This window comes from Typopeltis vanoorti, chromosome 11, assembly GCF_054136105.1.
Source record: "Typopeltis vanoorti isolate ZY-2024b chromosome 11, IOZ_Tvanoo_1.0, whole genome shotgun sequence".
NCBI classification, from domain to species: Eukaryota; Metazoa; Arthropoda; class Arachnida; order Uropygi; family Thelyphonidae; genus Typopeltis; species Typopeltis vanoorti.
The window spans coordinates 7,292,471-7,310,366 of record NC_143559.1 but is presented as its reverse complement, the minus strand read 5'-3'; the positions used below and the strand labels follow the sequence as shown (position 1 = coordinate 7,310,366).

At 36.8% G+C, this 17,896-nt stretch overlaps 1 protein-coding gene across 2 annotated transcripts in view; it reads right to left on the bottom strand.

Moving 5' to 3' along the window:
* Positions 1–17,896, bottom strand: part of LOC150101286 (phosphatidylinositol 4-phosphate 5-kinase type-1 alpha-like) — a 597,237-nt gene that overhangs the window by 453,767 nt on the left and 125,574 nt on the right. For both annotated transcript variants that reach the window (XM_090401030.1, XM_090401031.1), the window contains exon 6: positions 4,775–4,927. In XM_090401030.1, coding sequence (XP_090257156.1) covers positions 4,775–4,927 — 153 coding nt within the window. The remainder of the gene's footprint in view (positions 1–4,774; positions 4,928–17,896) is intronic.

Sequence of the window (17,896 nt, the reverse complement as noted above, 5' to 3'; positions counted from 1 at the left end):
TGTAAAAGTTCATTACATAGAAGGCACAAACTGCTTTTGAAGTCTTCCATTTTTAAAAAAAAGCAAAAGTAATTACAACTACAGATCAATGTCCAGTCTGGAAAGTTAATCCAAGGCATCACTGTCACCTTGTGGATGTCTTGTAGGCCACCATCGTGAAATTGGTGCCTTGGGCAATCGTACACAATATGAGTAATCGTCTGGGCCATGGGAGAACAATCACAATAAGGATGGTCTAACGGCCCCCATTTATGTAGTAGGTAGCCACATCTGCCCTGGTTAGTTCTGATCCTGTTGACTGATGACCAAATCTTCCTAGGAAGAGCAAAACCAGGCTGCAGAGCACAGGGATCTTCTACCAGGAAGCTGCTTGTTGAGAGATTGTTGGACCAGTATTTCTCTCCACATGTCAGGTGTTGATGGCAGGGCAGCTGAAGAGAGTTCGTCCATGGACCAGAGAGGCTTTCTAGATTTTAGATGAAGACCAGGTGGATTTATGAGAGTCTGGTGCAGGAGCAGGAGTGGGTTGCTCTTTGCTTTATTAAATTCTTTAATCGAGGCTTGTCTTCTCCGTATGTTTGGTGGAGCAATGTTACATAGGACAGGCAGCCAGGAGAGATGGGTGCGTCTCAATGTCCCACTAATTGTGTGCATGGTAGAGTTTAGCTGGGTGTCTATAATATTAGTGTGTGTGTGCACTTCTTTCCCAGACAGGGGCACAATATTCTGCTGCAGAGAATGCGAGGGCTAGTGCAGACGACCTTAGGACTTCTGCACCACAACCCCAGGTTGTTCCAGCAAGCCTTGAAATGATATTGTTTCTCATTTTAATTTTGTTGAATAAGTTGGTGATGTGCCTTTTATAGGTTAGGCTTCTGTCCAGGCTCACTCCAAGGTATTTCAGGTAAGGCTCGAGTTGTACCATTTTTCCGCAGAAAGAAAGGTTGAGGTATCGAATCACCTCAGCATTGTTCAGGTGAAATACTGTGGACACAGTTTTTGTTGGATTTGACTTCAAGTACCACTGCTTGAAGTACTCTTCCTGGATGTTCAGGTCTGTGTTCAAGGTTGATTCCAGGTTTGCAAAGGAGGTAGATTGATGTAGGATCACTAGGTCATCAGCGTACATATATGCTTGAGCTGGTATGTGGAAAGTCGTACATGTAGATGTTAAAAAGTAAAGGGAATAGCACAGAGCCCTGTGGGAGACCGTTGTGAAAGAATCTGGGCCTGCTTTTTTTTCCTTTTTTTGCTTATTTTGGAGAGAATGGATTAAAAAAACTGGAAAGTTTTTTTGCACCTTACTATATTTCCTAGCTTTAGGAGGAGGCTCCTGATCCAGACTGTGTCATAAGCTGATGTTAGGTCAATGAAAGTGGCTTCAGATTTCAGTTTCTTCTGGAAGCCTGCTTCAATCTGTGTTGTCAGGGCCAGTACCTGGTCACAGTAACTTCTTCCTGGCCTGAAGCCAGCTTGTTCAATCGGGAGTGCTCTTTCGATGAGTGATGAAATTCTTTTAAGGAGAATTCTTTCAAAGAGCTTAAAGGTGGAGCAAAACAAGGAGATAGGTCGTAGATTTTTCACATCATTTGGATCTTTCTCTGGTTTGGGCATGGCAATTATTTTGGCTTCCTGCCACAGATTTGGTAGTTTACCAGTCATTATAATTTCTGAGAAAAGGGCGGCTAGCCATATTTGACCTTTTTGACCAAGATGTTTTAGAAACTCAGGGAGGATACCATTCACTCCTGCAGCATTGCCATTCTTGGTGAGTTTGAAGGCTACCTGTACCTCTTCCCGAGATACTGGATGTACAAGTTCAGGAAGCTCGGGTCCCATCCTCAGGATTTGTCTGATGGAAGTTTGCACAGCAATTTTCCTGATAGAGCTGGGACGTATCTTGGAGGTTTCAATAAATGATTAGCCATTTGATCAGGAGTTATCTCTGTTGTTTTGTTTGTTGTTGGTTCTGCCCCACCTAATATTCACAGAAGTGACCAGCTTTTCCAGCTAGATGTGGTGAAATAGAGTTCATGGATGATTGAGATCCATCTTTCCTTTTCCAACTCTGGATAAAATGAGATCCATTTTATCCAGAGTTGCTATGAGCTCCTTAGCAACAGTTGGGTTTTCAGTTTCCTTGTATTTGGCTAAAAGTTCTTCAGTTTCTCTACTCCAGCATGGGATATATTGTTTTCTGTAGCCTCTAGGAATAGAGGCTTTGGCTGCAGTTTTGATTAGTTTAACAAATCTAGGATAGCAATTAGGAGTGGGTGGAATTGCTCTAATGGTTTGCTCGATTTGTTTCTGAAATGCATTCCAGTTGGACCTGCAAAGGTTCCATCTAACGATTGGTGTTCCACTAATGACTGGGATTGATGTGCCTGTATCTATTAATGTAGGACAATGCTGACTATTAGGGAATTTATTGAGGATGGTTTTGGTTGTTGGCTTTGTTGAGGATGGTCTTCAGAATTTAGGTGGTCTTCAGAGTCTTTAGTGACTATGCACAGATCTGGGGTGTAGGTTCTGTTCCATCTGGCTGAGTGGAGAGTGCCCTCCTGCATGGCATCATAAATCAAATACAGGTTATATGTATCCATCCAGTTAACTAGATTATCACCATCCCAATTGTTAGAGGAATAGCCCCACATGGTGTGATGAGAGTTGAAGTCACCAACATAGATAGCAGGTGGTGGCCGGTCCATCTGATCAGGCCAGGATTGCAACGGTGGTTTGTAGAGATTGTAGATGGTGGTATTTTGAACTTGGAGTATGGAGTATTCTGTATCAGGTACACGTTGGGGTATGTCCTTAAGGCCAGGCCATGCTTGGGATGGCAGTTATAAGACATGAGAATTACGCCTGGGATCTTTAGTCTATTGAGCACTGTGTCAGGCACATGGGTTTCCTGGAGAGCCAAGACGTCAATTGCTTTGTCTTTGGCAATGACTTGGGCTTTGGATTTAGATAGTCCTTCTATGTTTAGGAAACATATCTTGAAAGAGTGTTATTTAGGGGACTGTAAATTATTTTTCGAAGTTTGCCCTCCACCCAAACAAGCAATGCGATCCTTGTTATTCCGGGCAACGATCGAGCCGCCATGGAGCTTTTTAGGTTTTGTAATCATCATAGTATTGTAAGTGGTCCAGGAGGCTTGGCACCTTTGGACGCCTTGTTTGAGACATTAGCTTCATGTTACCTGTGATTCATCTCTTGTATCTTCAATAAAAACTGAAGATGGGAATTAAATGCATCTGTCTTAAATATCATTAATATTTTACTCATTATAATATGGACACAGCTGATGTTTCCCATTTTTCTGCTATTTTCACAGATTTTCTTTTTATTGATGATTTTCATACCAAATAATAGTGACAACCTACAGTGGATTTATTTAGAAATACAACATCATTTGCATAAATTAAAGAACTGAATTTATCTCCAATTTTGGATATCAAGTTTAATGCCACTTTCCTTCATAATGTGATATACATAGATGACGAATAACAGCAGGGATAGCATGCATCCTTGTCTTATAACTGATATGACATCAAACCTTAGTGTACTTCATTCAATTCCAGCCGCTAATTTACAACTTAAGTAAAATTACATGTACTGCTCAGAATAATATCCCATTTACTCCATATAACTACTGTTTCAGTTTTTATCTTTTTTTTTTTTTTCCATTTGATTATATGTATTTTCCAGATCAACTAAAATAAATATATATCATTGTTACATTTCCAAGAATACTTCACTATCTGACTCTTATAATTCCATTGAGAATGGGATTTCACCTGAATATAACTCATTCTTCTACAAGATTCATTAACACAAATTTTCTTTGCAATGTCTAATCTGATCTCGCTACTGTAACAAACTTTGTGTACTATGAAGATGCTAGATAGAATAACAGCGAAATATTATCTAACTGGTAATTAACTTAAGGAATCTACAATGCATAAAATGGATATTAATTAAAGGAAACTTTAACGAATACCTTCAATATTTCAGCAACATCACGTTGCCATCTTCAGGAACAAACATACAAATATGGTATGTGCATGCAGGCACTAACAAAAGCAAATGAGGAAGAAGGCAAGAAACTAATATTGTTCCTAAAGTCCTAATGGTGCCCCTAGCAGGCTAATTGGGCTGCTGGGCTGAAGTTCTCATGATGTAAGTTCTCCCAAATTTGGGGCAGTCTCATGCACCCAAATTTGTTGAGGTTTGGAACGTTTTTTAGAGTTGCTGATGATTCCATGAATAATCTTTCGTACTTGAACTTGCTGCAGTGTATTATTTTAGTTTTCTTCCAATGAATTCTATGGCGGGTACCTATGGCATGATCTGCAAGCCCAGAGTGGCTGTACTGGTGAAATTTAATTAATATCCATTTTATGCATTGTAAATTCCTTAAGTTAATTATCAGTTATGTATGACCAACGTATAAGCCTTGCTACAAGAATTACAGCAAAATATTAGCAATTAAGTCAATAAATAGTTATTTTCTTATCAATCTGTGTTCACATCTATACCATTAAAATCAAATCAACATGTGCAATGAACACATAAGCCTTTCCATACCGGTAGAGAGTTATAGAGTAGGTGCCTTCCCTCGATGAGTCTTTGATCTCCTTGGAAGTATCATGTAATAATAATAATAAACATTTAATGAATTGACAGGTATAGTGAACACCTGTCAATTCAATGAAATTACATGTAAACAATTCCTGAAAATGAATGAACCAATTCTTAAAATAATCCTTACCATATAATAACCTGGAAGAAGTTTCTGTAAAAACTCTGCTTCTTTATATTGCACAGTTTTTATTATAAATTCATCATCATTTGAAAGATAAAATATACTTCCACTTGCTCCAGGATTTGTTAATTCCCGCAAGGGTTCATTACAGATTGACAACTGTCAAAATAATAAGTAAACATAAGTAAAGCTAAAAAATTTTCCATACTTCAATAATGACAACTATTTCCAGTATCATCTCTTAATTTAACTTTTTAAAATGCAACTAGCATCAAAAATAAAAAAAAAGTAAGAGATAATAAGCTATACCTGTATTACCTTGATGGACCTGTGTTTCGTTCAGGATTTCTCCATGAGTGCAGATCATCACAAAGATGCCTTCAACGATCTCGATCTTCTCTCTTCGATGTTATATCCATAGATTTCACTAATGGGTCTTCCCATCTTGTAGGTGGTCTTCCTGGTTTTCTGTTTATTCTTGGTTGTCAATTGAGTATTCTATATGTCCATCTGTTATCCCTGAGTCTGGATATGTGGCTTACCCATCTCATCTTGCTTTTGTATACTGCAGTTAGCATATCTTTTATGCCTGATCTCTCTCAACATCTTCCATTCTGCTGATGTTATAAATCCTATGTTTTATTGCACACTGAGTTATCCTGAGCATCTCTTCTTCTTTTCTTGTTGTATTCCATGTTTCTGATCCATATGTGAGTGATGGAAGAATGTCACTATTAAATAATTTTGCCTTCACAGAGATGTCAAGATCTGGATCAGTAAGTGTGTCTTTTTGAGTCTGTTAAATGATAGCCATGCAGCTTTCTTTATTTTTACTAGTTCTTCAGATAAATCGTTATTCATTTTTATTGTTTGTCTAAGTAATTGTAAGAGTCAACTTGTTCTATACAGATCTTATTTATACATAGGTGACTGTCACTTGTGTAGATGTTTCTAATCCATTTTGTTTTTTCTAGATTCATTTCTAAGCCTATCTCACTATTGTTTATGTATATTTTTTCACCCATTTCTTCTAGATCTTTTGGATTGTGGGATATCAGTACTAAACAGCAGCAAACATAAGGATTTGCAGTTTTTCACCATCTATGCTTATTCCTCCATTTAGGTCTATTTTTTTTTTTTTTTTTTTTTTTTGAATATATTCTAAAGTGCTGGTAAATAGATTTGGAGAGATCACATCACCTTGGTGGACCCTCTCTTTATATCTATATTTATAGGTTGATCAAATAGGATATTTGTGTGATCTGATTTTTGTTATTTCTGTATATGCATGTATATGAAAAATAAAGTTTTTTTTTTTTTTTAATGATAATTCTGTACACTATAAGATGTTGAACTGCTCTCAGTAAGGACTAGAATAATTCAATTATTATTCAAGATCATTTTATCCCATCAACAAATTAATCTTTGCTGTCACAAAAAAAATTTATTTAAAAAAAGTTCCATTAATAATTGCTAATTTTCACAATTATCAATTTCATATTATTTACCAATTCCACTGACACATCAATCAGAAAATCAAAGAGAAAGAAATCAAAAAAATCAGAAAGAGAAAGAAAAAAAATGATAACACTGGATCTGAAGATCCATACTATGCTCTTTAGGAAAAATAAAGCAAGAGAAATCTGTTCTAAAAGACAGCATTAGAAGAAAAAATAAACAGGAAGAAAATTTGTTATATGTGTTTGGAGATCAATTGCAGAGGAATGATGAACAGCTGTTCCACGTTTTAAGAGATTCTTGTGTAGAGGCTTAAGTGCTGTGAGGACATTATGTTGGAGGTTTAATGGATTTTTTACAACACTCAAAAAGAATAAAAATAGAATTTAATACTTCCTATATTTCGTCCTAGTCACTAGGACATCTAAGGGGATTACAAAAACAATTAATGTAACATGCACACAAAAACTTACACTACTAAGCCCAACCACGTGGGTGACACTAAAATCCTATCTAGATGGGATTTTAGTGTCACCCACACTTTTAGGGAGCGCCCTCTAAGGGCGGTAGTAGGTGGTCTGGAATGTAAGGTGGGAACTCTGGTGATAAGTGTTTCCCAAATCTTCGGAAGCTTAATGCAACCGTATTTATTAAGATTTGGTTGGTTTTTGAGAGCTGCTGCTGCTTCTAAGAAAAGTCTCTCTTTCTTGAATTTGCTGTGGTGGAGCATGGTGGTTTCTTCCATGATACTCTGTGGGTGGTGTCCAAAACATGGTCAGCCAAGCCTGAATGGCCATAGTTATGTTTAACGATGTACGACTTGTGTTCCTCCAGGCGGATGGATGCTGATCTGCCTGTTTGTCCAAAGTACGCAAGCTTACGGGAACAGGGTACTTTGTACACTCCAGGCAGAGAGAGAGGAGGGAGCTGATCTTTCGTAGAACGGTTAAGGGTAGCAAGTTTGTGGTAGGGCTCATATGCTGTGTGTAGGTTATACTTTTTTAGTATCTTGGCTATTTTTTCCGAAGTGCCACGGATGTAGGGTATGGTGATGGCATTTTTAAAATCTTGTTGACGAGAGGGACGGGGAATGGGGGAGGCATTGATTATTTTTTTGATACTGTGTTCGCTATAGCCATTGGACCGGAAAGTTCTGTGTATGTGGTTAAGCTCAGTAGTGAGGGCGGTTCCACTGGAACAAAGATTGTGGGCTCTCTTGGTAAGAGTTTTCATGATGCCATATTGTTGTGAGGGGTGGTGGTGGGAGAGTTTGTGAATGTATCTGCCTGTGTGTGTGGGTTTTCTGTATACAGTGAAGGCAAGTGTATCATTAGGCAGGCGTGTGACTAAGGTGTCTAGGAAGGGTAAACAATTGTTCTTTTCCTTTTCCATAGTAAACTGGATTCTTGGATGTAGGCTATTGAGATGACTGAGGAAGGAGCCTAACATGTCTGGGCCATGAGGCCAAATAGAGAACATATCATCTACATATCTTAGCCAGATAGAAGGTTTGAGTGGGGCTGAGTCTATGGCTCGTTTTTTGAAATCTTCCATATAGAAATTGGCAAGGGGGGATGAGAGGGGGGAACCCATGACGGTTCCCTCTATCTGCTTGTAGATTTTGTTCTTCCAAGAGAAATACCCACAGTTGATGGCAAAGGAAAAGAGATCTAAGATGTCAGAGGGAAAAACGTTTTCTAAGAGAGATAAAAAAAAATAATCAATTCCTCCCCCATTCCCCGTCAACAAGATTTTAAAAATGCCATCACCATACCCTACATCCGTGGCACTTCGGAAAAAATAGCCAAGATACTAAAAAAGTATAACCTACACACAGCATATAAGCCCTATCGCAAACTTGCTACCTTTATCCGTTCTACGAAAGATCAGCTTCCTCCTCTCTCTCTGCCTGGAGTTTACAAAGTACCCTGTTCCTGTAAGCTTGCGTACTTTGGACAGACAGGCAGATCAGCATCCATTCACCTGGAGGAACACAAGTCGTACATCGTTAAACACAACTATGGCCATTCAGGCTTGGCTGACCATGTTTTGGACACCACCCACAGAGTATCATGGAAGAAAACCACCATGCTCCACCACAGCAAATTCAAGAAATAGAGACTTTTCTTAGAAGCAGCAGCAGCTCTCAAAAACCAACCAAATCTTAATAAATACGGTTGCATTAAGCTTCCATAGATTTGGGAAACACTCATCACCAGAGGTCCCACCTTACATTCCAGGCCACCTACTACCGCCCTTAGAGGGCGCTCCACCTAGATAGGACTTTAGTGTCACCCACGTGGTTGGGCTTAGTAGTGTAAGTTTTTGTGTGCATGTTACATTAATTGTTTTTGTAATCCCCGTAGATGTCCTAGTGACTAGGACGAAATATAGGAAGTATTAAATTCTATTTTAATTCTTTTTGAGTGTTGTAAAAAATCCATTAAACCTCCAACATAATGTTTTAAGAGATATACAGGAGAATTACCAATGCCAATTCCAGTTTGTAGAAAATGCCAACAGAAAATGGAAATAATGCTTAATAATGCAAGGGCCTCAAAGTTAATGGTACAGTGGTAAATAATGAATAATATCAAAGCTAACCACGAATGTTTGAATCTTTTAGATTATTTCTTTAATTAAAGTTAAAATTAAAGTGAATATAAGTTTTAATGAAGGTTGGAGAATTTGGGCTTATTAAAGGCTGGTGACTGTGCAATGCATATCCTCCCTCAGCTAGTTCATCTCCAGATGAATGATCTTCATCTCCCTGACATCCAATCCTATTCATTGCTTTGCTGATGCAAGTAATCTCTACTCCTCTTGCTTATTTTCAAAACTTGTATTGGTCAACTTATGCTTCAAGAGCATCTTTAACAAATATTTTATAACATTGATCTCCTTTCCATTCTTAAGTTGGGTGAGAATAATCTGGTAATTTTAATCCAACCAAAATGCAATCTTCTCTCATTTCTAGGAAGAAAGGCCAAGCAGCTCGTTATCTCATATTTCACAATATTCCTTTTGCTAACCAGTACTAGTTTTTTCACCTTCAGTTAACTCTCACATCTGATTTATCCTGGCATAAATGCATCAGGCTCACAGCTTCTTCAGCCTCCAAAAAACATGAGAGTACTTCTCTCTTGCTCACTCCTGACACTTTATAAAGCACAAATCCATGCAATTTCAGAATACTGTTCCCACATTTGGGATGGTGCACTGAAAACTTTCTCAGAATGCCTGATTATATACAGAAGTGAGCGGTTCACTTAATTTACTTCCTCCAGCCACTTTCCCATACATGTTCTGCTGCTGCAATATGTCTCTTCTATAGCTATGCTACTGACTAAGGGAAGGTATTAATTTCATAAAGTTTTGGTGCCCAATATGTATACAAGATAGTTTGGTAAGACAAGGTTTTAGTTTTCTGGAAATTTCTATAGACTAATGAGTAACTGTTTTCAATAATTTGGACAATTTTTTTATTTTGGAGATTTGGTAGGATCCAGATCTATAATCTAGTATGTAAATGGGCTTTTAAGAAGACTGCTCATTTTTTTTTTTAATTATTATACTCCATTTTAATCATAATAGCAATGACATCACCCAAATCTGCTTTGGTTATAATAATAACATAAGCAAAGTGGATATTAGATCTAGCATTACTTCAAAGCCAAACATAGAAAATATGAAAGTTTCATAAGTTGACCAGAGAGCTTGCTGGAAAACATTCCTAAGCATCCCCAATTTATCTTAGTGTGGACTACTTAAAAGACATAGACACTGCCAAACTGTCTATATGTTTCAAACTGGTTGGTTCTCTTCAGAGACCAGGCAGAAACCTTAAGAGAGTAAAAACTCTTATTCAGCACTAAGGAACTTGAAATGTCAGAGGTATGTTACATTGTTTATAATGATTTTTTTTTTTATTGAGTTTTTAAAGATAACATTTCTTTAGGTGGAATGTTGCTCTTGAGATGTTTGGATTTTGTCAAAATTCTTACCACGTACAAATGAATGCAATTAGCCCCTGTGGGAGATAGTGTGTATATACCACAATCATATTTGATTGTGATTTCTAACACAGGCACTTGTCTAGGAGTGATGGTAAAATTGACTTCATTTGATGGCAGTGACAGCATCTTCTGTAAGCGGCTGTGACTAAAATTCACTACTATGTAATCAGGTCATTGTTGCAGCTAGGATGTATTCTGCTGTTGGAGTTTTTTCAAGTGATGGTTTGGACAGATTGGAAGATGTGTTAACATCTGCCTTGAAGAACATATAATTACATCCACAATAATCTGTATGATAAGTCAGGACTGGCAGACCATGCTCTGGATATAAGTTGCTATAGGTCTGAGAGACAATTTTTAGAATCAGTATGAACTATCAAGTACTTCGCCAACTTCAACGAGTATGTTTGCATTAATATGCCAAAGAGCTGGGAGACAAGTGATTATAAGACAATTCCTCTTATAATTTGAATTGTTTCCACAACTACCTGGTTGAGTGTTGTGTGTTTGCCAGAGTTGTAATTTGTGGTCTGAAGAAGCTAGTTAGAAATCCAGTGATATATAAGCAAATTCAATAAATTATTTATTTATTGTCTTCGAGAGTTGTTTATACTGTTAATAACCACCACCCATCTGTAAGTACTTCATAAAGATGGCTATTCCAGAGGTCATAGAGCCAAAACAGCGAGAAAGTGCCTGAAGTGAGTCAGTGAAGGAGACATTCTATCAGCTGAATCGCTCTCCTCTGAGCAGCAGCACTACCAACAAACATGTGAAGAGTATTCTGAGGATGGACAGATTTGGGATATGCACGAAATTAGAAGCTGGATAGGTGAAAAGTAGCATCGTGATCAGAAAAGACTGCTAGTTTCTTGAAGACTGAGGAACTTACCGATGGAATGCGTTTATATAAGGAAAGGATAGAGTAATGCTGGTGCAGAGAGAGAGATCTGAAATCCAGAAGTCTACTAAACATAGGCAAGTTATCAGAGAGAAATGGCAAGTGAATTTTCAGCTTTGTTCTAAATGCATTTGAAATATATTTGAATAATTTACACTTTTTTTTTTTTTTCTTTCATTTTAAAACATTTCATTCACTGTCAAGTTACTTCATCATAGAAGTCTTAACGAATTTATTAAAACAGTTTTACTTCTGGATCTGAAATCCTAATTTTTCTCACTCCATGCATATGTGTCATACTTTCAGTTTTCATTTCAGTTATGAAGCAAGAAAAATTAACCGCCATTATGTGTTATCATTATGGCACTTCACTTGAAAACAGTATTAGAATCCATGTGTAGAGGATCAAGTGCTGTGAGAACATCATGTTGGAGGCTTAATGGATTGTATACAGCACTCAGAAAGGATTAAAACAGAATTTAACACTTCCTATATTTCGTCTCAGTCACTGAGACATCTTCAGGAGGGAGTTGATCTTTTGTAGAACAGATAAGGATAGCAAGTTTGCCGTGGAGCTTAAATGCTGTGTGTCAGTTGAACTTTTTTAAAATCTTGGCTATTTTTTCCGATGTGCCACGGATGTATTAAAAGATCACAGTATTAAAAAAAAATCAGTTCCCCCCCATTCCCCAGTCTTCTCTTCAGAAAGAGTTTAGAAATGCCATCACCATCACCATACAATACATCGGTGGCACATTGGAAAAAATAGCCAAGATTTTAAAAAAGTACAACCTACACACAGCATTTAAGCCCCACCGCAAACTTGATACCCTTATCCGTTTTACAAAACATCAGCTCCCTCCTCTCTCAGTTTATGAAGTACCCTGTTCCTGCAAGCTGGCATACTTTGGACAGACAGGCACATCAGCAACCATTCACCTGGAGGAACAGTTTGTGGTTGCAGTCATACATCTGCAATCACAACTATGATCATCAGGCCTGGCTGACCATGTCTTGGATACAACCCACAGGATCTCATGGAAAAAAACCACCATGCTCCACCACAACAAATTAAAAAAGAGAGGCTATTTTTAGAATCAGCAGCAGCTCTCAGAAATCAACCAAATCTTAATAAATACAATTGGATTAAGCTTCCCAAGATTTGGGAAACACTTATCATCAGAGATCCCACCTTACATTCCAGGCCACCTACAACTGCCCTTAGAGGGCGCTCTACCTAGATAGGACTTCAGAGTCACCTATGTGATTGGGCTTAGTATTGTATGGTATTTGTGTAGATGTTACATTAGTTTTTTTGTAATCCCTGAAGATGTCTTGGTGACTGAGACGAAATATAGGAAGTATTAAATTCTGTTTTAATCCTTTCTGAATGCTGTATACAATCCATTAAGCCTCCAACATGATAAAACAGTATTAAATACCACATACTTCAAACAAAACAAGTTATTCATATCATGAATACATTTAAATGAAATTACAGTGATCATTTCCAATAAATAAATTTATACTCAAATTAACACATTCATTCAATTCAATATTAACCTTACACGTATATACAGTATGCCTGATATTTTTAATAGACAAATCTAGTGTTTAAAAGAATTAATGATGCTTTTCTTGCAATATAATTTCATTAATTTAGTAATTGAAATAATAATTAAGCTAATGAAATTGGTAATTCTCAATGCAAAAATTAAAACTGTCGCAATTCGATCAAATAATGTAGTACATCTATACATCGCATTCTTCAAATACCTTTAAACTCTTAAGTTCACAATTATAATATAGTATTATCCTAAAATTATTTTCACAGCTTATAACATGAATTCAAGCCTCCATAGCTCATTCAGTATAGATGAAGCCCTTTGGTCGGAAACACCTGGGTTCGATTCCCATCAGTGACATGAGGAACCTTTATCTGGTCTCTTTCAACTAAAGGTGAGTTACTCGGTCTCATATGGAGGTGGGGAGTTTTTTCTCCTGGTAACTCAAGTTTTTCATCCCTCAAAACAGGCAAACCAGTCCAGTATGGTAGCATATAACTACCCCAACCAGCTGTATGGCTGAGGGAATAGGATATAACATGAATTAGCTTAGTGTAATTAAATACTTGAGCATTTTACATAATGAAAAGGCTTTAAATACGGTTATTTAAAAAATAAATTATCTTGCAAAGACAAGTCAAAGTGTATGTCGAAAGTGCTACCTATTTTCTCGTTGTTTTTGTGAATTTTATTATTTCTCTTCATAACATTTAGTTTTTTAAAACATAACCTATAACAACATTTATATAAAGTAGGCTGATGCCTTTTTCTTTCTTTCATGTAGCTCCACCCATGAAGGGTTTATTTGTGAACCTATAGTACATTCGTGTACTATAGGATACTATAGTAGATGGGTTAAGGATTTTTTTTTCTATTTTAATAATTGATTTTTATATATACACACACGCATATATATATATATATATATATATATATATATATATATATATATATATATATTCCTTTTTTTGGAGGGGGGGGGATTTTTATTTTTTACCTGATCCAGAAACTGTATTCTGGAAACCAAACATGGAACTTTTTCAAGCCACTTCAGGCCTCCAATAAACAGGATGGTGGTTTCACACTGGACAATGAAATTCATCTGCCACCTGAAGACATTCACAAACATCCATGCCCACAGTGAAATTCGAATCTGCAACCTGTTAGAGAGCAGATACACTAATCAGGCCAGAGGAAGCAAAAATTAGGTGCATATAAGATTTTTTGTGGATAGTAGATTATGTCATATTTCTGGAACCCTGACACAGGATAAGAGTAAGCATAGCATGTCGAACAATGAAAAGAGTGCATTATTGTTAGCAAAGCTGTGAATATGATTACTGGTGATTGAGAGTAGGTCATTATTTATGTACAGCTGATAGATGGCTGCTCCAGTTACAGAGGGTAGAAATTAGACCAAATGACAGCAATCACTGAGCAGACTTCAGCATCTTTATATGGCACAGATCCACTAGAGATCTAGAATGATGAAATCCACACTGGGGTCTCTAGGTAGTTTTCACCACCACCACCATCATCATCATCATAACTTTCTTCGTTATTTTGGAGAGGATTGAGGTGAGAGTAATCAGTTGGCAGTATGAGGGCAAACTTTTTATCATCATCATCATCAAATTCCTGCCATGTACCCTCAAGGGGTGTACAGGATATGACAGTACTACATGAAAAAATTACATCTTTACAAATTTCCTATCTACAATTTTCCTCCAAATCACTCTGTTACTTGTCAAGACTCCAACATTATCAGATCTTATATTTCTATCGTCTAAGGCACTTTGTACCATATCAGTCCACCTATATCTTGGTCTTCCTCTGGGTCGTTTTCCTGCCAACCTGGCAGAGAACACTTGTTTTGCTAATCTTTCCTCTCCCATTCTATTTAAGTGACCATATCACCTGAGATTAGCTCTGCTAACGCATTCCTGGATGCTGACAATGTCAAGTTCTTTCCTAATATCCTCATTTTTAATATGATATTGCCATTGATGCCATCTGTTCACGCCTCTAATCTTTCTCAGGACTCTCATATCTGCGGTCTCTAGTCTTTGGTCAAGTGTTTTACTTCTGACCCAGCTCTCAGATCCATAAGTTAAAACTGGTTTGAACACTGTCTTGTATACAGCTAATTTAGTGTTTCGACTAATTTCTTTCTTATTCCATATGAATTTATTCAATTGACTTCCCACCATACCAGCTTTGCTGATTCTGTTGTCTATTTCTATATTTAATTTACCATCTTCAGTAAAAATCGTGCCTAAGTAGCTGAAATGTTTTACTTGTTCCACAGGTTCTCCATTCACAACACAGTTGACATTTTCAATGATTCTACCTATTTTCATTGTCTTTGTCTTTTTATTGCTGACCTTCATACTATATCTATTACAACAGCTATTCAATTTAGTCAGAGAATCTTGCAGACTTGTAGCGGATTTATTTAGAAGTATAACATTATCTGCATAAAGCAAAGAGCTGACATTAACATCTCCAATTTTGATATCAGGTTTAATACCACATTCCTTCATAATGTGATCCATATAGATAATGAATAACAGAGGGGATAATGTACATCCTTGTCTCACACCAGATTTAACATTAAACCATCTTCCTGTACTTCCTTCATTTCTCACTGCTGACTTACAACTCAAATAAAGACTAAGTATTGCTTGAAATAATGCCCCATTGACACCATATAACTGCAGCGTATTGAATAGCTTCTCTCTTGGCACCTTGTCATATGCCTTTTCCAAATCGACAAAACTTAAATACAGATCTTTGTTATATTCCCATGCTTTCTCGACTATTTGTCGTAAAGTGAAGATCTGATCCTGACAGCCTCTATTTGGCCTGAATCCAGCTTGTTCTTCACCAAGCTTTTCTATAATAATAATAATAATAATAATAATATCTTGGACGGCATGGCTGGCCAAGTGGTTAGCGTGTCCACTCTCCAGCCAAGAGGCTGCAGGTTCGAATCCCGCCTTGGGCATGAATGTTTGTGATTGTCCTAGAAACTCTGGGTGGAAAGGGAATCTGCACCCTACCACTTATTCTAGCAGAAGACGTCACTCCCAAATGCCAGTGACGGGTGAGGTACAGGAGTGACCATCGTCTATGGATGTGAAAAAAATATATATATATATCTTGATACAGAGATAAATATAAGCTAAGTACAAAGACTGTAGAGACAATACAGGACAGATGTTAGTCCTGGAGTGCAATTTTTGAGTACAACTGAGTAGATGCCATCAGGACTAGTATCTATGGTACAGAGTGTTTCAAATTAAAGTATCCCTATTCAGAACAATATGTAGGAGAACCAGTACAGAAAACATCCTCAAAATTGGTAGGTAGCTTAATCCAATCACAGGGTAGAAGTTTTGGGAGAAAAAAAAAAAAAAGTTAAAAAAAAAAAATGACCAATAGGAGAAATATGGTGCTGTGAGCAAGCAAAGATAGTGAATTTTGCATACCTCATGAGTCATAAAGCAGTAGGAGCAAGACTGACTCTATAATCATTAGATTTGTGCAACTAGTCTCACTTTAACTGAACATGCCTTGCTTGTGAAGTGTTTCTATAGGAATGGGGAATGCTGGAGCAGCACTTCACAAGTACAAATACCTAAAGACTTGCAAAAAGGCCGAATGACATGAAATGCGGTGTGGCATATGGTTTGTCAATTTGAAGAGACAGGCAGTTTGACAGTTCAACCAGGCAGAGGGTCCAAATCAGAATTCTGCAAATGACTGAAGATGCTGCAACTTCAACTTTTGAGCAGTCAAATGAAAATGCTGTAGGTTCATGCAATGCATGTGTTATAGCAAGACATTTAGATTTGCCATACACAACAGTTTGAGAACTTTAAGAATCTAATATAATTTAATATAAGAATCTACTAAATGATGCAGATGTTATTTGTTCCAACCCACCCAGGACCTCCAAAGTGTAACATCCAGAATATTAGGCTCAAAAATGGGTTCTCAAGAAAGAAAAAATAATAAATAAATAAAAACTACAACAGATCTGCGATTCCTATACACTAACTCCAAGAAAACAAGAAATTGTACAAACAGTTCTGGTACCTTACATCTCTGACCCCATTCCAAGTATCTTAAAGAAATATAGCTTAATACCAACATTCTTTCAATTAATAAACTCTCATCTTAGTTACCTTCCTCTAAGGGAGGTATTTAACAAGTTCCAGGCATTTAACAAGTTTGGCATGATTATAATTTTCTTTACTTTGGACAAACTGGTCATTGTGTAGAAAAGCAAATGCAGAAGTATTGATTTTACATCAATTATATCAGAGGTGATATTCAGCCAGTAGGTACAGCCATACCAGTTGTTAAAATTTTCAAAGTTCTCCATACAGTTAAAATTTTCAAGTTTCCATATCGGTTGTTAAAGGTGTTATTTAATTTTATTGTAATGCCATTATTTAATTAAACGAATAAATAAAAATAAAGAAAAAAAAGCATATTCATAGATTTAAGGAAAAAACCCACTGAGAACACCAGAGTACGATTTATCAGTGTGTGTACAATCAGCACTTAGTCACAAGTGGTGACTAAGTACAGCATTTTCATTTGACTGCTCGCATGGCGACATACTCAGTGTGTTTTTTACATTATTTACAAACACCCACACTTTCAAATTTCAACTGCCAACAAGTTCAAACATGCTCAAAACTGACATCTCGACCAGGTGTCATAATGGTATATATGTGCAAAAAGATTTACTGTTCAAATACGATATTTTTTAATTAATTTCAATTTATAATCAATTATTAAAAATTTTCTTTGCTTCACCCTCAGAATTAAAAGGCAGCATTTTTTGGATGACTTTTTTAAGCAAATCTAAAAAAGTAAACAATAATGACACTGAACAGCAACCTGAAAATTTTTCGAATTCTGAACAAGCGAAACATTTACAAACATCTGCTAGGAACCAAACAATAGAGAATTATGATACCTCTGAAACTCAACAACAATCAGAACAACCTGAAACATCTTGTGATGCCGCACAGAAATCAGTTCAAGATGGTGACAGTTTATTACATTTTTGGAATGAAAAGCAACTGAATTATTTTAAAATCAAATACAAGTGGCTTAATATTGTTAGCAATGAAAATGTGGGATGTCAGTGGTGTTCAAACGTAAAATCGTT